This window comes from Hordeum vulgare, chromosome 7H (genome assembly GCF_904849725.1).
Source record: "Hordeum vulgare subsp. vulgare chromosome 7H, MorexV3_pseudomolecules_assembly, whole genome shotgun sequence".
NCBI classification, from domain to species: Eukaryota; Viridiplantae; Streptophyta; class Magnoliopsida; order Poales; family Poaceae; genus Hordeum; species Hordeum vulgare.
In genome coordinates this window covers 562,164,384-562,187,430 of record NC_058524.1, presented here as the reverse complement: position 1 = coordinate 562,187,430, position 23,047 = coordinate 562,164,384, and the positions used below count along the sequence as shown (strand labels likewise).

General features: G+C 45.8%; 1 protein-coding gene and 1 long non-coding RNA gene across 2 annotated transcripts; one reads left to right on the top strand and one right to left on the bottom strand.

Annotated features, from left to right (window-relative positions):
* Positions 1–4,413: 4,413 nt before the first annotated feature.
* Positions 4,414–6,007, top strand: LOC123412111 (myricetin 3-O-rhamnoside 1,2-glucosyltransferase UGT709G2-like). The gene has a single exon (XM_045105055.1). The coding sequence runs from the start codon at positions 4,534–4,536 to the stop codon at positions 5,920–5,922; it is 1,389 nt and encodes a 462-aa protein (XP_044960990.1). The 5' UTR covers positions 4,414–4,533; the 3' UTR covers positions 5,923–6,007.
* A 1,165-nt stretch (positions 6,008–7,172) lies between these two features.
* LOC123412117 lies at positions 7,173–7,715 on the bottom strand. Its single transcript, XR_006613413.1, has 3 exons — positions 7,702–7,715; positions 7,356–7,575; positions 7,173–7,265 (listed from the first exon to the last, which is right to left on the bottom strand). It is a non-coding gene; the product is annotated as an uncharacterized LOC123412117 (long non-coding RNA).
* Positions 7,716–23,047: the final 15,332 nt, after the last annotated feature.

The window sequence follows — 23,047 nt, the reverse complement described above, 5'->3', positions numbered from 1 at the left end:
TTTACATACGATTAACATACACTTTATTAAAGAGCTGGTATGATGTGTTGTTGGTTGTTGATGTGGACACTTATACCAACGATTGAACATACGGACTGTTGAAGATGCTCTTAACCGTTTGGATGCATGCTACAACACGGCATTTTTATCCGATAGATTGCTTGAGATGACGAGCGTGCCACCGCCGATTTTCCTCTTTGCTCGACAGTGGCAAATCTTTGGATGATTTGATGCATCACCTACGGACGCGGTATGCATCTTCTAGGGTTCATCGGATTTCGTCGGGTAGACACTTGTGGTCCAAAAATGCTTGTGGTCACCGTCGTCAATGAACTCAAAGTCGGTGTAGATCCTTCCATGTTGTCCTTTGTTTATCTCGCAAACCGCGAGCTTCTCGATCCTTAGAAGAGCTTCCTTCAATAACACAATACCATCATGTGTTGGATCCATGATGGACGCTAATCGTCGTGGTATTGTTATGGCAGATGTCTTCATAAAAGAAATTAGATATGAGGCCGTTGTAACTTGGTAATGGCTTGAACGAGGTTGGTTGAAATCGAGAGACGTGAGTTATACCCAGGTTCGGCCTCTCCGGTGAAGGTAAAAGCATACATCTTGCTTGATTGACGATTATGACGATGATGATTTTGATTACAAGGGTATTATTTCGCTACCTCTAGTCTCGAGAGGTTCTAGTTTGATCTTGTCTATGACCTATCTGTTTGTACTGACTTTACTTGTACCTCTTGGAGTGCCTTGCCCCTCCTTATATAAATTGAAGGGGCAAGCCTTATATGTAGAGTCCTAGTAGGACTGCAACTAGTCTCTTATCTATCACAAGACGGATACTAGTCCTCGTCTTACTTCCCTTAATTGAAATCCTACTGTAAATTTTGTAGGTCTTCTTTGTCTTCCAAGTTGAGAATTCCTCTTGAGTATTCTCCATGAGTCGGCCCTTCGGGGTCCCTCCATGAGCCGACAATGGTCAGGTCTCATCCGGGCCTTTTGTCCTTCTCTGTGAGTCGGCATATTGGGCTCTTGTCAAGCCGGCCTCTCGTCGGGTCTCGTCATTGAGCTCTGGATTCCGCCTTGTCATCTTATCTTAAGCCCAAAAATAGGGCGACCCATAGAGCTTTCAAGCTCTAGGTTGGGTTAAACCTTTAGCTAGGTTTAACCATGGGGAATATCGCCAACAGATGGTTATTAGGAGTATAATGGTATCCCTTATCCACTAGTGTTCATGTACGATATTGGTGCTCGCATTTTGCTCGATTAATTGTAAGCCTTTTAGCGATGTACGTTTCGTGGGAGGAGATATTCTCATAGACTATGAAGGTGTCTATGACGACTTTGTTAATCTCAAGATTATGTGCCGCCTCGGTGTCTCGAAGGTGATCATAGAGATAGGGGTTGTACATGCATGTTTTCACAAATTATTGAAGATGATGTGTTAACACAGTTTCTTGAAGATGGTGTGTCCATTCAGTGTCTAGGATGAGGTCTAGTATTCTATGATGAAATCATTTTTTTGAAGTGAGTGAAATATATTTTTTTAAATGGGCACACCTATTTTTTGAAGATGGATGAAATATGTTATTTTGAGTTGAGAGAAATATGGTATTTGGAATAGGTGAAATAAAATTAGTTAAAATATATCAAATTAATTTCAAGGTCATGTCGTGAGTAATTCATATATAAAAATAATATAAGCAATTGGTTTTATTGTTTACAAGATATCACTCTTCAGAATTTTGGCTATGAAATTTAATAATAGTATTCTAAAAATTTGAATTTCTCAATATACACTACATACACACTAAAATGATGGAACACACAACTAAACATGCTTACATAAAACTATGCTTTCTATCTTATAAAAACAAACCGCCCGCACCTCTCGGTTGCCCCTACCGAGGGCGACTCCTCTACCTGTAACCACCATCTTTCTTCCTCTCTCCTCACCTGTATGATGACGAGACTCAGCAAGCGGTGGTCGATTGGAGGTCAAGGATCGTCTCATGGTAGCGATGTTCGGCCAGATCAGGGAGATTTCATGCTTGCAGCCATGACCAGGAAGGTTTCGCTGGCCTCGATTAGATCTGGCCATGGATGGTGCCAGAATGTGTCCATGATATCTGGTGGCTCGCTACGGCCATGGTCACTGGGTTTCGGACGACACGATGGTGGGTGCGGCATGTCGGCAAATGGGCGGATATTGAATGGTTCTTCTGATCACGTCGGGATTCAACCCTTGTATGGTCCATGACAGCGGGGGAAACTCCATGGGAAACCCTAGATCTCCTTGGGATCGAGCAAGGGCTCTGCTTTTGCATCATAATCCCTCTTGAGGGCATCGATTCTGGAGTTTTTTCTAGTTAAAGGGACCAACGGCGCACGACTTGTTGGCAAGACTACCGATGAAAATCACGTCGACTATGGTCATGGAGGTCTATGGCGGCTCTTCGATGTCGTTTCCTTGTCAAGGCATTGTAGTTGCAGTTTACATCATCATGCTCGGAATGCTCCGTAGGAAACCCTAGATTTGGGTCTCCCAGATCAGACGATAACGACACTTTCAGTGTCGCTCTCCCTCCCGGTGCATCGTTTGTGAGCTAGTGATGGTTGGAGGGGGAAAGAGGTGGAGCGGTGCTGCATCGATCTTCGGCATCAGCGGCATCGGGTCTCGGCTGCATGGCGCACTGGGGTCTTAGTGTTGGATTCGTGTTGATGGGCATGCAGGAGGATGACGTTGCCTGGCACCATGGTGACGTCAACAGCAGAAGGGCGTCACAAGTTTTTTCATTGATCACTCGCGAAAATGGAACGTAGGAAGATGCAGGTGGCTGATTTTTAAGTGCGCGCATGCGGTGCATGCTGAGAGTATGCTAAACCGGTTGGTGCTCCCGGCTAGCCAGCTGGCGGCTTAGCGAGGCCACTGGATTTCGAGGTGTGTATTGGTAGCGAGACCACGTCACATCATCAACTTTGTGGGTATGGCGATAATGATCGTCCGAAAGGTGATTTTGGGTTGGTCCATGTACTCCCTCCTTTTCGGTTTATAGGGCTCAAATCTGAAATCTCATAAACCAAGGTGAATTGTGAGTGGATGGCACTAGTTTTAACTAGTCAATAAAATATTTCTCACATATTCAATTTCCAAGGCAATAAATGTAGTATCCTCTTTCTCATTGGACTTGCATGGTGGATGTAAAAAAACGATGCATGCATAGCCACTCATCTCCTTTCTCTAAACTCTGTGAATTAAATATGATGTGAAACTCAAAGCACTTTAACTCAATTAGACTCAAAATGAGCCTAACATAATGGAAATCTGAAAATTTTGAGATGAACCCTATAAACCAGAAAGAAGGAAGTACTAATTTTGTAAGGCTTTATGAAATAAATTAATAAAGATGATGTGTACATGGACCGATGCAGAGGTCAGGGGTTATCTTTCTTTTCGAAGAAAAGAACAGGTTTACTTAGATCTATTTCAATAAACATAGGTTGTAAAACATACGAGAAGTGGAAGTAGTAAACTGGTCAGTTTACGCCCTAAATTGGAATTGAGGCCTCTAAATATACTTTTTTGAGAGACTAGCAAAATAGTCCGTGCGTTGCAACGGGAGAAAAAAAATACCACACGCTTTTAATCTTTTTATAATTATTTTGATTTATTAAAATAATAAGCTAACAAACTAATATAGTTATTCCTATCCTATTTTGTTGAAAAATCAATCCGTCCATTGTTAATTCCACCATAATGAGAAATTGAAGCGCGGGTTGAATAACAAAAATTACAGGTTTTTTTTATAAAAATGACGTGGTGGGTTTTACGACGGAAGCAATAGCCGCTTTATTATTAGGTATAGATGAATTACAAGACTAAAGCAAATAAAATTTTAAGGATGTGTATAGGACACATCTAGATGTGTCATGATTATTGCATATTTAAATGATTAAATCAAACATAAAAAACACACAAATCTTTACGTAGGATCAATGATATAAAACTTAGATGTACAATACTTATCTCACATCTAGATGTGTTTTAATAAAACCAAAATTTTAATAAACAAAGGTAGATTTTTGTAGATGTTAAAATACGAAAGTGGATTTTCTTCATGAAAATTACTCAAAGGATGCGTCCAAAGTATACGTTTGTGATCTTCAAAGAAAATGAAATGACTATTAGGTCCTTCAGTACCCCCACTATCTATGCTCACGCCTTTGGGTTGGGGGGGGGGGGGTCCTGAAACATGTTTTTCTCACCAATCAGCACATGTGTAATTGATGCCAAATGTCATCAATGACGTCGCCGACCTGATTGAATGAGCAGATATTCAAAACTAGAAGGTGCATCGTAGCTCGAGTTCTATTCCACAAAGACATGTGCATAGATGTTACTGTAGGTTAGTCTGGAGGGTTCTTGTGGTATATTACTCCTTCATCACGCTTGTGGGACGCTGAGCAACGCCGGCCCGAGCTTCCACTAAATCTGCGCGTTGGACGACCTGCCGATTTGCCGCGGTGATGGATGATGCCGCGGTGCACGTTCTCGTCTTCCCTTGGCCGCGGCAGGGACACATCAACCCGATGCTCCATTTCGCCACCGCCCTCGTCGACGCCGGCGTCCAAGTCAGCTTCCTCCACACCGAGCGCAACCTCCGTCGTCTTGCTCATGCGCCTCCGGTGGGCCTCCGTTTGCTGTCCATCCCCGACGGCCAACCCGACGATCACCCTCCTGGCTTCTTGGAGCTCCAAGAGTCAATGTCCACGACCGGCAGCGCGGCGTACCGCGCCCTGCTCTCTGCCGCCGGCGCCGATTCAACGGTGACATGCGTTGTCGCCGATAGCACCATTCCGTTCGCCTTCGATATTGCCGACGAGCTCGGCATCCCATCGCTCGCCTTCGTCACGCACAGCGCGTGCAGTTACCTGGCGCTCCTGTCTATGCCCAAGCTCGTCGAGCTAGGCGAGACCGCCTTCCCTGCAGACGACCTGGTGCGTGGCGTTCCGGGGATGGAGGGCTTCCTCCGGCGACGAGATCTCCCTCGAGGACTCTGCTGCGCTGAAAAATGCGGCGAAGACCCCTTGGTGCTCAAGCTTGCCGAGGTCACCGCTCGTAGCAGCAAGGCACGTGCACTCATAGTCAACACCGCCGCGTCCATGGAGCGATCGGCGCTCGCCCACATCGCTTCGTGCACAGCCGACGTCTTCGCCGTAGGCCCACTACACGCGAAGTCTAGGTTCGCCGCAAGCACGAGCCTGTGGCGGGAGGACGACGGGTGCATGGCGTGGCTGGACGGCCACGAGGACCGGTCCGTCGTGTATGTGAGCCTGGGGAGCCTCGCCGTGATCACGCACGAGCAGTTCACCGAGTTCCTCGCCGGCCTAGCAGCCACCGGGTACGCCTTCCTCTGGGTGCTCCGGCCGGACATGGTCCAAATGGCCAGCTCCGCGCTCCTCCGAGAAGCCGTCGGGGCAGCTGAAGGCGGCAGAGGGCGCGTCGTCCAGTGGGCTCCTCAGCGCGACGTGCTGCGGCACCGGGCGGTGGGCTGCTTCCTGACACACGCAGGATGGAACTCGACGCTGGAGTGCGCCGTCGAGGGCGTGCCGATGGTGTGCTGGCCCTTCTTCGTCGACCAGCAGACCAATAGCCGCTTCGTGGATGCCGTGTGGAGGACGGGGCTGGACATGAAGGACATCTCCGACAGAGGTGTCGTGGAAAGGACGGTGAGGGAGGTGATGAAGTCCGACGAGATCAGGGGGATGGCCCAAGCTATGGCGCAACAGTTGAGGCGTGATGTCGCGGAGCCGGGGTTATCCTCCTCCGAGTTCGAGCGGCTCGTCCGCTTCATCGAGGAGCTGAAGCACTGTATGAAGCACAGGCTGAACAATGCAGTTCCCCACAGTACCTAGTAGGCGCATATGGATGGAGCACATGTTACCAAGCTGCTATCAATGCATTGTCTCTTAGCACATAATCATATACATAACAAAATATACTCCCTCCGTTCCGAAATATCTCTCGAGGGGACACGATTTTGAACTGGAATACAATTTCGTAATTACACCCTTTAGATTAAAAAAAAGTGATGCAGCCCCTGCCATGATCTCCGCTCAAGCGATCGTCTTGCAATCCCCGCGATCCCCAGCAATCTCCGCTCATGCCGCGATCTCCGCTCCTGTCGTGATCCCCCAGCGATCACCCCTCCTGCTCGCGGTTCCCCTCACAAGCTCCTTCTCCAGCCACCTTCTTGCTAGTCGCCGGCCGCCGGAGCTCCCGCTCCAGGCCTTCCGCCGCCGACTGCCGGAGCTCCTGCCCCTGGTCGTCGGGCCCCCCTCCGTCCATCCGATCTCCAGTCGCATCATCTCAACATGATTATTTTCTCTGCGAAGACATGATCTACAGGACTAGTGTCTGACCGAGCTGCAGTGCCTCCCGCAACACCTCACCAAGCTTCTCGTCCGGCGTGTCGCGGCCTCCTCGTCTAGAAGAACCAGAAAAACAAAAGGCATGCTTAAATTCAATTCTGAAATGAGGAAACCAATGTTTGAAATGCGCCCCTTTCATATCATCAAAAGGCATGCTTAAATTCAATTCTGAAATGAGAAAACCACTGTCTGAAATGCTGAGATGCTTACACAATCTTTGGGCTTAGCCAGCCTAGGTATTGCTGGTGTAGCACCAGCGGGAGGTCATAGTGGTAGAGGTTTGCATACGAGGTGATGCCTAATCCACCATCACATGGTTTAATTAGCTCAGAAGTTCATACCCTGATGCTGAGAGCTGCTTGCCTAGGTGTAGAAAATTCAATTACCTTGCCAGAGCATGTAATCTATGAGCCTATTGTAGTAGTCCACTCCTTCCTGGTTCACCTTCCCAATGCCATCTACGGTTTTATCATACACAACTCAACATCTCAAACTACCTTTGATCCACGAAAAAAATATTGGATCGAAAATTAGCAAGCTGTTGTGGTTTGAGGAGGGATCAAGCCTCACACATACCTGGGAAAAATATTGGTCCTGCTAGTAAAAGGAAATTGAGCATAATTACATTGGAAAAAATATGCATATTCAGGAACACAACATAAACCATAGGATATTTTCACATCCCAGCGATGAAAGGAATAGGCTCGCAAGCTGTTGAGTACATCTCTTATATCCTCATATGAGAGAAAGGTCTCCCAGCCATCATTTGCGGCATAATCACGCCTGACAAGCTCTACTTCATCAGGCCTGATATTGTGATGGATATCCTATGTGGAGATGCACAACAAGAACAATTAGGACACGTACTTCATCGATTATAAGCACATGGTAGTGACTTCACAAAACCCCATATTTACCTGAATTCCAGCCTCACGGGTTCTGACATCTCTGCATTTCAAGCCCAGGTCTTCCATTCGAGCCAAAGCAAGCTCACGCAGGTTACCTTTCACGACACCAGACGTAACAAGAGGCATAGGGATATCTCTCTGGACCCGATAGACTCGTGTCCATGGCGGTACCATCGACAGAATCCTCGCTACAATATCTACTAGCAGCTCTGGTGGGTAGTTTCTATACCTGCAACACAACAAATGTCACAAGCATATAGGTTCTCAATTCTCACTCTAAAACTTTAGAGAACCAAAAGACTGATCATAATATCATGCAGGAAATAACATATCAAGCGCTGGATAAATGTAGTACCTTCCAGTTTTCCATAGCTCATAAAGGCCAGTTCCACGAATCAGAGTTGGATAGATCTTCACACCATCTGCTCGGAATGCTGGATTTTCAAAAAATTCTCTGAAACTTTCCATATCTCTCTCAACTCCAACATTAGGTAAATCTGGCATCATGTGGGCAACCACCTATCATGTAATTCATCATGTATTAGGACAACTGCGCAAGTCATAACCCAAGCTAGAATGCACCTCATTTTCTTCAATGAAGCTACCATTCAAGCAACAGGGAACTTAATTGAACAACAAGACTTAGAGGACCGGTGAGCAATAACCTTAAAACCAGCATCTTTTGCTAATGAAAAACAATCAGCAGAAAAACTGAGCAATTAGACCACCGGATAAAGTGGAAAAATGAATGGTCGATCAGTTGCTGCCGATGCTCTTGGTGCAGCAACGCCGCCAAGCCTCGGCACGGGCCCCTAGCTCTTCGGTCAAGGCCGCTGGCACGCCGTGGTTGGCCGCCCTGAAGAAGCCCACGCGGCGGCACGCGGCCGCCACGGCCGCCCCCGCATCTGGCGTCGACAGGTCGACGTTCGGCAGTGCGGCCACCTCCGTCCAGCCACCGCAACCCCCAATTAGTGGTTGTTGTCCAGATCCGTCTAGCTGACGCCCGATCCGGTGATTCGCCGCCCGCTTGGAACAAAAGGTTCCATTTTTGGTGGAACACAGAAGCGAACCAAGGTCGTGGCGCCAAGGCGAGCCGGTGTGGCGGAGAGGCAAGGGGAGAGGCAAGATCTGAGAGGAGGACGCCGGCCGACGATGGAGAGGTGAGGGGAGAGATGATAGCTGAGAGGAGCCCGGCAGCCGGTGACGGCGACGGCGAGGCGATAGCTGAAAGGGGTGAGGAGAGTGAGTGCGGGGAGGAGAGTGATAGAGACGAGTAGGGAGTGCGGGTTGAATACGGAAAAAAGCGAGGTTGTTTCTGCAAAATGACCAGATGCGATAGATATTTCGGGACGTAGGGAGTAAGAAACAACTAATTATGTAATCCCTCGGTCACTGTTTATAAGGCATGTATATGTGTCGGACTTTAAACTGGGACGGAGGGAGTATCTTAGATAAGATACAACCTCGCTATCTTTCTTCATTAAATGCAATGCCACATAAGCAAAATACCTATGAAATCGTGCTAAAAGACTTGCATTGACACATGCCATGGTTAATAGTACAACCATGCGGCTATATCATATTGACACGTTATCTATAACCAAGTTTATAGTCAACAAGTATAATATGTAAATGTAAGTAAGTACTACTTTATTGATATAAGGCCCATCATACTTTCTCATAAAGTGTCTAGAGCACGTGTTACAGTCGGTTGTTAGTTTGTAGCCCGCTTCTTATGTCTCTCTTCTCTTTTCTCTTCCAACTCATTACAAATATATTATTTTAAATCTTAAAGTCCGTCTACATCATATTATTGTACTTGCTCTAATAAAAAATCACAATAAATGAATGAAGCATTTGTAGTCTTCTCGTTCAGTTTGTGGCAAATGCGTGAAGAAGTAGATCATTTCAACTCCCATCCTCAGATTTTCTTCTGCAGACATAAATGCATGAAGCGACTCTCCAACACGACCTTTTCTAAGTGCGTATGTAGTATAGTCGTGTATATATAGTAATACTATTCATCATTCAGATTACAGATAAATTATTTTTCATCCAAAGTAATTTTATGATTGTTTCTTCAATAAATTACATTTGATATATAAATTGTTACATTTATATTGATTCACGAGATAAAATTTGACATAAGAAAACAAAATTATAGGTCACAACACCAAGGAAAATGCTTTCTATGTACATTTTACACTACTATTTTACGTTCGTAACTTTACGTAACATAAAATATTTTTACGGTGATTATCTATTTTATTACGTTCTCTATTTATGTGTAAATTAAGATAAAATTTATAAAACGTAAAAATACGGTGCATTGATATTAAAACAGGGAAGTGAAGAATAACTATTCCTCACTCATGGTGACGAATAGCGTGATCTTAGGGATTGACTATTTGTCATCCTGGGTGAAGAATAACTATTTATTCTTCACCCCCTCTATTTTTACATCAAGGCACCGTTATTTTATATTTCAATATTTTCTTATTTCATACGTAAAAAGAGACCGTAAAAAAATATAGTCACCACAAAAAATATTTTATGTCACATAAATTACGAACATAAAAACATAGTGTAAAATATACATGAAATGCGATTTTATATTTCTAATTTTTTACACCAAAATTTTACGTATGAATCAATATTAATGTAACTGTTAGTATTCCAAAATTTAATTTATTTGTGAAACGGTCGTAAGATTACCTGGGTGAAGAATAACTTATTTTCCATCTTGGGTGACGAATACACTTTCTATATATAGTCTAAAATAGTTCATGTTCAAATGCACCATATATGGTTCTAATTTAAATATTAGACTCCAACATTATTGTTCCCTTTAACCATTCACATATACTCAATCAAATATTTTTCCAGTTGCTTGATGTCGAATTTATTGATACATTTAAACAAACTCTCTAAATAAGACCGAATTCTGGTGTGAAAGTTCGATAGGATCACTCATGTTCGCAAATTCAAGAGTTGCGGCACTATCCTCATCCCCATTCTCCACGGTCATGTTGTGCATGATCACACAACAGGTCATGGAAATCCAACCCATAGTAAAACATCAAACCCCTCACGAAGGGGTGGAGGGGGAAGCAGAGGCCCCAGAGGAAGTGAGGGATGAATAACACCCTCTGACCTTCTTTCGGTGTGGGGATGACCTGGCCCTTTATAACGTCCAAGATGCACTCCTATCTTTATTTTGACGCGAGGGCCTCGACAGGGATAAAAACACATCAGGTCGTTTCGCAAGAATGGATATCGTTACAAGTACATGTATTGAAAAGATGAGTAAAAGGAATTGGCTTACACTCACCACAAGCTACATCAGAGTCACATCAGTACATTACATACAATCATCAAGAAGAAGTGCAGGGTCCGTCCGGCGCATGGTTTAAAAGATACACGTGTTTTAAAAATCATGCATTTTTCTGAAATTAAAAGTACTTGTTAAATGGGAAAATTCGCACACACTAAAAAAATCATTACGGGCCCAAACTGCACTCGACCGAAACCGGGCATGGGCGCAAGATAACATGGTAGCACCTAGGGCGGGGATTGGTTGGATGGGCGCTTACCTGATGGGCCAAGGCCCGCCAAAGCTCGGCTAGCGCGGAGTGGGGTGCTCGGGAAGATGGGTCGACGAGCATCGTGGTCAACGAAGGCAACGGCATGGGCCTCGAGGCGCGGCCCGCGAGCTGACGCTGGGGCGGCCGACACGGTCGGGTGGAAGGCGACGTGGGTGCCCCCGGTGGCGTTTGCAGGGCAATGGTGGGGCTCCGACGAGCATGGCAGAGGACGGGGCGACGGGTTTTGGGGTGAGACCGCCCGAATGTGATCATGGGGAGGCCTTGGATGGTCGGCGGCTTGCCGGAGGTGCGTCGAGGTTGCGGAAGACGACGAGGGTTGGTGCGGGGAGGCGCTCTCGCATGCTGCAAGCGGCGGAGGCCGACAGATCTGGGCGGCCTGCATAAGAGAGCTTCAGCTAGCGGGGTTACCACGAGCGACGGTGGCGCACGTTTCGGCGACATTCCCTGGGTAGGTGACGGGTCGCAGGGGAGGAGTTCGGCTCTTGGAAGCGCGCGAGGTTGAGGGTGGCTGACAGCGCAGGTTTCGTGACCGGGCGGGCCAGCTCGAGGTGGGAGGCGATCTGGGCAGGTGGTGACGGCTGGTGGCTGGTGGGGCGCGGCAAACAAGGAGAAGGGCTAGTGTTTTGCCCAAAACAGGCAGGGGCTGTTTAAATAGGGAAAGGGGCTAGGGTTAGGGGATTTTCGCACCGTTTTCGACCATGCGATCGCGGTCGGACGACCTCGGTCACGGGTAGGGCTAGGCTGGGCTAGTGGGCTGTGTAGAGTGGTGTGTTGGAATTATGCCCTAGAGGCAATAATAAATATAGTTATTATTATAATTCCTATATCAAGATAATCGTTTATTATCCATGCTATAATTGTATTGAATGAAGACTCATTTTCATGTGTGGATACATAGACAAAACACCGTCCCTAGCAAGCCTCTAGTTGACTAGCCAGTTGATCAAAGATAGTCAGTGTCTTCTGATTATGAACAAGGTGTTGTTGCTTGATAACTAGATCACGTCATTAGGAGAATCACATGATGGACTAGACCCAAACTAATAGACGTAGCATGTTGATCGTGTCATTTTGTTGCTACTGTTTTCTGCGTGTCAAGTATTTATTCCTATGACCATGAGATCATATAACTCACTGACACCGGAAGAATGCTTTGTGTGTATCAAACGTCGCAACGTAACTGGGTGACTATAAAGATGCTCTACAGGTATCTCCGAAGGTTTTAGTTGAGTTAGTATGGATCAAGACTGGGATTTGTCACTCCGTGTGAACGGAGAGGTATCTCGGGGCCCACTCGGTAATACAACATCACACACAAGCCTTGCAAGCAATGTAACTTAGTGTAAGTTGCGGGATCTTGTATTACGGAACGAGTAAAGACACTTGCCGGTAAACGAGATTGAAATAGGTATACGGATACTGACGATCGAATCTCGGGCAAGTAACATACCGAAGGACAAAGGAATGACATACGGGATTATATGAATCCTTGGCACTGAGGTTCAAACGATAAGATCTTCGTAGAATATGTAGGATCCAATATGGGCATCCAGGTCCCGCTATTGGATATTGACCGAGGAGTCTCTCGGGTCATGTCTACATAGTTCTCGAACCTGCAGGGTCTGCACACTTAAGGTTCGACGTTGTTTTATGCGTATTTGAGTTATATGGTTGGTTAACGAATGTTGTTAGGAGTCCCGGATGAGATCACGGACGTCACGAGGGTTTCCGGAATAGTCCGGAAACGAAGATTGATATATAGGATGACCTCATTTGATTACCGGAAGGTTTTCGGAGTTACCGGGAATGTACCGGGAATGACGAATGGGTTCCGGGAGTTCACCGGGGGGGCAACCCACCCCGGGGAAGCCCATAGGCCTTGAGGGTGGCACACCAGCCCTTAGTGGGCTGGTGGGACAGCCCAAAAAGGGCTCTATGCGCCAAGAAGAGAAAATCAAGAGAAAAGGAAAAAAAAAGGGAGGAGGTGGGAAGGAAGGGGGACTCCCTCCCACCAAACCAAGTCCAACTCGGTTTGGGGGGGGGGAGTCCTCCCCCCTTGGACTCGGCCGACCCCCTTGGGGATCCTTGAGCCCCAAGGCAAGGTCCCCTCCCTCCCACCTATATATACGGAGGTTTTAGGGCTGATTTGAGACGACTTTTCCACGGCAGCCCGACCACATACCTCCACGGTTTTTCCTCTAGATCGCGTTTCTGCGGAGCTCGGGCGGAGCCCTGCTGAGACAAGGTCATCACCAACCTCCGGAGCGCCGTCACGCTGCCGGAGAACTCTTCTACCTCTCCGTCTCTCTTGTTGGATCAAGAAGGCCGAGATCATCATCGAGCTGTACGTGTGCTGAACGCGGAGGTGTCGTCCGTTCGGTACTAGATCGTGGGACTGATCGCGGGATTGTTCGCGGGGCGGATCGAGGGACGTGAGGACGTTCCACCACATCAACCGCGTTCACTAACGCTTCTGCTGTACGTAGATCACTCATCCCCTCTCGTAGATGGACATCACCATGATAGGTCTTCGTGCGCGTAGGAAAATTTGTGTTTCCCATGCGACGTTCCCCACAGTGGCATCATGAGCTAGGTTCATGCGTAGATGTCTTCTCGAGTAGAACACAATAGTTTTTGTGGGCGGTGATGTGCGTTTTGCTGCCCTCCTTAGTCTTTTTTTGATTCCGCGGTATTGTTGGATTGAAGCGGCTTGGACCGACATTACTCGTACGCTTACGAGAGACTGGTTTCATCGTTACGAGTAACTCCGTTGCTCAAAGATGACTGGCAAGTGTCGGTTTCTCCAACTTTAGTTGAATCGAATTTTACCGAGGAGGTCCTTGGATGAGTTTAAATAGCAACTCATATATCTCCGTTTTGGTGTTTGCGTAAGTAAGATGCGATCCTACTAGATTCCCTTGGTCACCACGTAAAACATGCAACAACAAAATTAGAGGACGTCTAACTTGTTTTTGCCGGGTATGCTTGTGATGTGATATGGCCAATGATGTGATGTGATATATTGGATGTATGAGATGATCATGTTGTAATAGAAATATCAACTTGCGCGTCGATGGTACGGCAACCGGCAGGAGCCATAGGGTTGTCTTTATACTAACGTGTGTGCTTGCAGATGCGTTTACCATTTTGCTAGGATGTAGCTTTAGTAGTAATAGCATGAGTAGCACGACAACCCCGATGACAACACGTTGATGGAGATCGTGGTGTGGCGCCGGTGACAAGAAGATCGTGCCGGTGCTTTGGTTATGGAGATCTAGAAGCACGTGATGATGGCCATATCATGTCACTTATGAATTGCATGTGATGTTAATCCTTTTATGCACCTTGTTTTGCTTAGAACGACAGTAGCATTATGAGGTGATCTCTCACTAAAATTTCAAGACGAAATTGTGTTCTCCCCGACTATGCACCATTGCTACAGTTCGTCGTTTTGAGACACCACGTGATGATCGGGTGTGATAGACTCAACGTTCACATACAACGGGTGCAAAACAGTTGCGCACGCGGAACACTCGGGTTAAGCTTGACGAGCCTAGCATGTGCAGACATGGCCTCGGAACACATGAGACCGAAAGGTCGATCATGAATCATATAGATGATATGATTAGCATAGGGATGCTTACCACTGAAACTATACTCAACTCACGTGATGATCGGACTTGAGCTAGTGTAAGTGGATCATGAACCACTCAAATGACTAGAGAGATGTACTTTTTGAGTGGGAGTTTAGCGAATAATTTGATTAAGTTAAACTCTAATTATCTTGAACATAGTCTAAGTCCACTTTGAATATATTTGTGTTGTAGATCATGGCTCACGCGACAGTGATCCTCAATTTTAATACGTTCCTAGAGAAAGCTAAGTTGAAAGATGATGGAAGCAACTTTGTAGACTGGGCTCGTAATCTTAAGCTAATCTTACAAGCTGGGAAGAAGGATTATGTCCTTAATGCTGCGTTAGGAGATGAACCACCCGCTACGGCTGATCAGGATGTTAAGAACGCTTGGTTAGCACGTAAGGAGGACTACTCAATAGTTCAATGTGCAGTCTTGTATGGCTTAGAACCGGGACTTCAACGTCGCTTTGAGCATCATGGAGCATTTGAGATGTTCCAGGAGTTGGAGTTTATCTTTCAGAAGAACGCCCGGATCGAGAGGTATGAGACCTCCGATAAATTCTATGCTTGCAAGATGGAGGAAAACTCATCTGTCAGTGAACATGTGCTCAAAATGTCTGGGTACTCAAACCGTCTAGCTGAGCTGGGGATTGAACTCCCGCAAGAAGCTATCACTGACAGAATCCTTCAATCACTGCCGCCAAGCTATAAAGGCTTTGTGTTGAAGTACAACATGCAAGGGATGAACAAGTCTCCCGGCGAGTTGTTTGCGATGCTGAAAGTTGCAGAGTCTGAACTCCGTAAAGAGCATCAAGTGTTGATGGTGAATAAGACCACTAGTTTCAAGAGAAACGGCAAAGGCAAGAAGGGCAATTCGAAGAAGAGCGGCAAGCCTGTTGCCAATCCAACGAAGAAACCCAAAGCTGGACCTAAGCCGGAAACGGAGTGTTACTATTGCAAGGGTATGGGTCACTGGAAGCGCAATTGCCCCAAGTATGTGGCAGATAAGAAGGCGGGCAAAGAAAAATCAGGTATATTTGATATACATGTTATTGATGTGTACTTAACCGGCTCTCGTAGTAGTGCCTGGGTATTCGATACCGGTTCTGTTGCTCATATTTGCAACTCGAAACAGGAACTGCGGAATAGGCGAAGGCTGGCGAAAGATGAAGTGACGATGCGCGTAGGAAATGGTTCCAAGGTTGATGCAATCGCCGTCGGCACAGTGTCACTTCAGTTACCGTCAGGATTAGTGATGAACTTAAATCATTGTTATTTAGTGCCTGCGTTGAGCATGAACATTATATCTGGATCTTGTTTATTGCGAGACGGTTACTCTTTTAAGTCAGAGAATAATGGTTGTTCTATTTCTATGAGTAACATCTTTTATGGTCATGCACCGAATGTAAGGGGATTGTTCATATTGAATCTTGATAGCGATACGCATATACATAACATTGAGACCAAAAGAGTTAGAGTTAACAATGATAGCGCCATATTTTTGTGGCACCGCCGCTTAGGTCATATTGGTGTAAAGCGCATGAAGAAACTCCATGCTGATGGACTTTTGGAGTCACTTGACTTTGATTCACTTGACACGTGCGAACCATGCCTCATGGGCAAGATGACTAGGACTCCGTTCTCAGGAACAATGGAGCGTGCAAGTGACTTGTTGGAAATCATACATATCGATGTGTGTGGTCCGATGAGCGTGGAGGCACGCGGCGGATATCGTTATTTTCTCACCTTCACTGACGATTTAAGTAGATATGGTTATGTCTACATGATGAAGCACAAGTCTGAAACATTTGAAAAGTTCAAGCAATTTCAGAGTGAAGTGGAAAATCATCGTAACAAGAAGATCAAGTTCCTGTGGTCTGATCGTGGGGGTGAATATCTGAGTTTCAAGTTTGGTGCTCACTTGAGACAATGTGGAATTGTTTCACAGTTAACACCGCCTGGAACACCACAGCGTAATGGTGTGTCCGAACGTCGTAATCGTACTCTATTAGAGATGGTGCGATCTATGATGTCTCTTACTGATTTGCCGTTATCATTTTGGGGCTATGCATTAGAAACAGCTGCATTCACTTTAAATAGGGCACCATCAAAATCCGTTGAGACGACACCATACGAACTGTGGTATGGAAAAAGGCCAAAGTTGTCGTTTCTTAAAAGTTTGGGGATGTGATGCTTATGTCAAAAAGCTTCAGCCTGAAAAGCTGGAACCCAAAGCGGAAAAGTGCGTCTTCATAGGTTACCCAAAAGAGACAGTTGGGTACACCTTCTATCTCAAATCCGAGGGCAAAGTGTTTGTTGCTAAAAACGGAGCTTTTCTCGAGAAGGAGTTTCTCTCGAGAGAATTGAGTGGGAGGAAGATAGAACTTGACGAGGTTTTCGAACCTCTCATCCCTCTGGATGGTGGCGCAGGGCAAGGGGAAACCTCTGTCATTGCGACGCCGGTTGAGGAGGAAGTTAATGATGATGATCATGAAACTCCGGTTCAAGTTTCTGTTGAACCACGCAGGTCGACGAGACCACGTGCTGCTCTAGAGTGGTACGGTAATCCCGTCTTATCAATCATGATGTTAGACAACAATGAACCTGCGAATTATGAAGAAGCAATGGTGGGCCCAGATTCCAACAAATGGCTGGAAGCCATGAAGTCCGAGATAGGATCCATGTATGAGAACAAAGTGTGGACTTTGGAGGTACTACCTGAGGGCCGCAAGGCCATTCAGAACAAATGGATCTTTAAGAGGAAGACGGACGCTGACGGTAATGTGACCGTTTATAAAGCTCGACTTGTGGCAAAGGGTTTTTCACAAGTTCAAGGAGTTGACTATGATGAGACTTTCTCACCCGTAGCGATGCTTAAGTCCGTCAGAATCATGTTAGCAATAGCTGCATTTTTCGATTATGAAATCTGGCAGATGGATGTCAAAACGGCGTTCCTTAATGGTTTCCTTAAGGAAGAGTTGTATATGATACAACCCGAAGGTTTTGTCGATCCTAAGAATGCTAACAAGGTGTGCAAGCTCCAGCGATCCATTTATGGGCTGGTGCAAGCATCTCGGAGTTGGAACAAACGCTTTGATGAGGTGATCAAAGCATTTGGGTTTATACAAGTGGTTGGAGAATCTTGTATTTACAAGAAAGTGAGTGGGAGCTCTGTGGCGTTTCTAATATTATATGTGGATGACATATTACTGATTGGAAACAAAGTAGAGTTTTTAGAGAGCATAAAGGATTACTTGAATAAAAGTTTCTCTATGAAGGACCTAGGAGAAGCTGCTTACATTCTAGGCATTAAGATCTATAGGGATAGATCAAAACGCCTGATAGGACTTTCACAAAGCTCATACCTTGATAAAGTTTTGAAGAGGTTCAAAATGGAACAGTCCAAGAAAGGGTTCTTGCCAGTTCTACAAGGTACGAGATTGAGTAAGACTCAGTGCCCAGCAACTGATGAAGATAGAGAGCATATGCGCTCCGTCCCCTATGCTTGAGCCATAGGTTCTATCATGTATGCGATGCTGTGCACTAGACCGGATGTTAGCCTGGCCATAAGTATGGCAGGTAGGTTCCAGAGTAATCCAGGAGTGGATCACTGGACAGCGGTCAAGAATATCCTGAAGTACCTGAAAAGGACTAAGGAGATGTTTCTCGTGTATGGAGGTGACGAAGAGCTCGCCGTAAAAGGTTACGTCGATGCAAGCTTTGACACAGATCCGGACGACTCTAAGTCGCAAACCGGATACGTATTTATTCTTAATGGGGGTGCAGTAAGCTGGTGCAGTTCCAAGCAAAGCGTCGTAGCAGATTCTACATGTGAAGCGGAGTACATGGCTGCCTCGGAGGCGGCTAAGGAGGGTGTCTGGATGAAGCAGTTCATGAGGATCTTGGAGTGGTGCCAAGCGCACTGAATCCAATAACCTTGTTCTGTGACAACACTGGTGCCATTGCCTTAGCAAAGGAACCACGGTTTCACAAGAAGACCAGACACATCAAACGACGCTTCAACCTCATCCGCGACTACGTCGAGGGAGAGGACGTGAATATATGCAAAGTGCACACGGATCTGAATGTAGCGGACCCGCTGACTAAACCTCTTCCACGGCCAAAGCATGATCAACACCAGAACTGTATGGGTGTTAGATTTATTACAATGTAATTCACATGGTGATGTGAGGGCTAGATTATTGACTCTAGTGCAAGTGGGAGACTGTTGGAATTATGCCCTAGAGGCAATAATAAATATAGTTATTATTATAATTCCTGTATCAAGATAATCGTTTATTATCCATGCTATAATTGTATTGAATGAAGACTCATTTTCATGTGTGGATACATAGACAAAACACCGTCCCTAGCAAGCCTCTAGTTGGCTAGCGAGTTGATCAAAGATAGTCAGTGTCTTCTGATTATGAACAAGGTGTTGTTGCTTGATAACTGGATCACGTCATTAGGAGAATCACGTGATGGACTAGACCCAAACTAATAGACGTAGCATGTTGATCGTGTCATTTTGTTGCTACTGTTTTCTGCGTGTCAAGTATTTATTGCTATGACCATGAGATCATATAACTCACTGACACCGGAGGAATGCTTTGTGTCTATCAAACGTCGCAACGTAACTGGGTGACTATAAAGATGCTCTACAGGTATCTCCGAAGGTGTTAGTTGAGTTAGTATGGATCAAGACTGGGATTTGTCACTCCGTGTGAACGGAGAGGTATCTCGGGGCCCACTCGGTAATACAACATCACACACAAGCCTTGCAAGCAATGTAACTTAGTGTAAGTTGCGGGATCTTGTATTACGGAACGAGTAAAGAGACTTGCCGGTAAACGAGATTGAAATAGGTATACGGATACTGACGATCGAATCTCGGGCAAGTAACATATCGAAGGACAAAGGGAATGACATACGGGATTATATGAATCCTTGGCACTGAGGTTCAAACGATAAGATCTTCGTAGAATATGTAGGATCCAATATGGGCATCCAGGTCCCGCTATTGGATATTGACCGAGGAGTCTCTCGGGTCATGTCTACATAGTTCTCGAACCCGCAGGGTCTGCACACTTAAGGTTCGACGTTGTTTTATGCGTATTTGAGTTATATGGTTGGTTACCGAATGTTGTTCGGAGTCCCGGATGAGATCACGGACGTCACGAGGGTTTCCAGAATAGTCCGGAAACGAAGATTGATATATAGGATGACCTCATTTGATTACCGGAAGGTTTTCGGAGTTACCGGGAATGTACCGGGAATGACGAATGGGTTCCGGGAGTTCACCGGGGGGGCAACCCACCCCGGAGAAGCCCATAGGCCTTGAGGGTGGCACACCAGCCCTTAGTGGGTTGGTGGGACAGCCCAAAAAGGGCTCTATGCGCCAAGAAGAGAAAATCAAGAGAAAATGAAAAAAAAGGGAGGAGGTGGGAAGGAAGGGGGACTCCCTCCCACCAAACCAAGTCCAACTCGGTTTGGGGGGGGGGGATTCCTCCCCCCTTGGACTCGGCCGACCCCCTTGGGGCTCCTTGAGCCCCAAGGCAAGGTCCCCTCCCTCCCACCTATATATACGGAGGTTTTAGGGCTGATTTGAGACAACTTTTCCACGGCAGCCCGACCACATACCTCCACGGTTTTTCCTCTAGATCGCGTTTCTGCGGAGCTCGGGCGGAGCCCTGCTGAGACAAGGTCATCACCAACCTCCGGAGAGCCGTCACGCTGCCGGAGAACTCTTCTACCTCTCCGTCTCTCTTGCTGGATCAAGAAGGCCGAGATCATCGTCGAGCTGTACGTGTGCTGAACGCGGAGGTGCCGTCCGTTCGGTACTAGATCGTGGGACTGATCGCGGGATTGTTCGCGGGGAGGATCGAGGGACGTGAGGAAGATCTACCACATCAACCGCGTTCACTAACGCTTCTGCTGTACGATCTACAAGGGTACGTAGATCACTCATCCCCTCTCGTAGATGGACATCACCATGATAGGTCTTCGTGCGCGTAGGAAAAATTTTGTTTCCCATGCGACGTTCCCCAACATGGTGGTGGGCTAAGAAGAGAGGGAAGTTTGCAGCCCGGCATAACATTTTAAAACACCGAAAACGTTCGACGATAACCCGATGACGGTGACGCTACGGTCGACCTTTCGGGTATCAAACGAACTCCAATTGCGATGAAATTTGGTAGGCGGCCTACCTATATGAAAAGAAGACAGCACGCCAAGTTTCAACCCAATCCTAGAATATTTTACACACACCTTTAAAACAATATTTTATCGATGTCGCGGGCGCGTGCGTGTGTGGTTGGACTCGAAACGGTCAACGACGAAAACAAAGAGAACCGACAACTAATAACGGATGCAAGTTTTGAAAAGTGGTGGCAACTGAGTGCTGATGCAATGTTGATGTTGCAAATGTTGCGATGATGAAGGCGACAAAAAAATCACAGGGCGGCAACGGAATAAAAGGGGAATCTTCTGGGGCGTCGGTCTCGGGCTGTTACAACTCTTGTGCACTAACAAGAGATCTCGCCCCGAGATCTAAGAACGAAAAGGGGAAGAGGAAGAGAAAGAGCAAACGTTAAATCGTAGTTTCTTCTTGACAAACGAGTGAAACCAACGATCCTTGAAGGTTGCAAAGAGATGAAGAATGATATGAGAAACAAGCAAGAATTCGCACAAAAAATTGGGAGCACTTCGGTAGGAAATTGAGGAATTTATTTGATAAGATGGAAAGATCTTGACAATATTCACAACAAACCAACTAATTGATAAGCAAGGGAAAACATGAAATAAGACACAACACCCCGGATAAATGAATAAAAAAGGAAAGAACATGATCTTGACAAAACTAGATAATGGATAAAAGAGAGCGACATCACAACAACTCCGGAACAAGAGTGTCGAAACTAGATCATTGGGAAGAAAGAATGAAGAAGAGAATGATAACTACTATCATAATTAAATTTGACAAGCAGCCTTGCAAGAAGGATAGAACAGAGTTGTTGGAAAACCAACAACGAAAAGAACAAGCTTGTAGTGGACTTATGAAAACCATCCCAAGATAATGAGGTGACAACCAACCACTAACAGAAACAAGGATTGATTGGATGCAACAAGAAAGGCAAAACTTCTTAGACCAAGCAGATATATTGAGAACTTGGATCAACGATAATCACCATAATAGCAACAATCCTTAGGAAAAGCTTTAGGTGAAATCTAAACCAAGATAGCTCAATAAAGAAACCATGGGTGGAAAATATCTCATGATCATCGAATCGGTGGGTTTAAATATCTCATTCTTGAAACAACTTCTCTTCGACACTCCTCCACTAAAAAGAATGCTATAATACCACCACAAGGATAAAGGAGCAAGACTTGCTCTTTGAAATGCAAGAGAAGGAATACTTGAGATACTCCAACAAGAATCTTGAAGAACACTTGAGAATGAATTAAATTCTTGAATAACCACCATGAAAACCACTTGAAGAACACCGGAATCAAAGGATGAAAGAATAAGATTAAAGGCCTTTCCATGATTTAGATGAAGCTTCGGGAAGAGATGCTTGAGAAAACTTGGAACTCCGGAAAAGAAGATGAACAACATAGAATAGAGAATTGATACCATGAGCCACTCCGGAAGAAGAATTGAAATCAGTTTGACGAACTAAGAATAAGAATTATGTTATGCCTATTGATACGCCCATTTTGCATCATGCTTTCATGTTGATATTTATTGCTTTATGGGCTGTTATATTACTTTGTGGTACCATATTTATGCCTTTTCTCTCTTATTTTGCAAGGTTTATTTGAAGAGGGAGAATTTAGGCAGCTCGAATTCTGGACTGGAAAAGGAGCAAATCTTAGTCCACTATTCTGCACAACTCCAAATGCCCTGAAAATTTACGTGGAATTTTTTGGGATTATATAAAAAATCTTAGGCGAAAGAAGTACCGGAGGGGAGCTACCAGGGCGCCACAAGCCCTGCCACCGCCACCCCCTGGTGGCGGCTAGCAAGCTTGTGGGCTCCCTGACGGCCCACTAGCCCCCGCTTTTGCTATATGAAGGGTTTCGTTCCAGACAAAATCAATCGGGAGCTTTTTCGTGGTTTCGCTGCCACCACGAGGCGGAACTTGAGCAGATCCAATCTAGAGCTCCGGCAGGACGATCCTGCCGGGAAAACTTCCCTCCCGGCGGGGGAAATCGTCGCCATCGTCATCACCAACACTCCTCTCGTCGGAGGGGAGGCATCTTCATCAACATCTTCATCACCACCATCTCCTCTCCAATCCCTAGTTCATCTCTTGTAACCAATCTCCGTCTCGCGACTCCGATTGGTACTTGCAAGGTTACTAGTAGTGTTGATTACTCTTTGTAGTTGATTCTAGTTGGATTACTTGGTGGACGAGTTTATGTTCAGATCCTTGATGCTATTCATTACACTCTGATCA

Excerpts from the sequence above, each read along its gene's own strand:
- LOC123412111 (XM_045105055.1), top strand. The coding sequence starts at position 4,534 with ATGGATGATGCCGCGGTGCACGTTCTCGTCTTCCCTTGGCCGCGGCAG.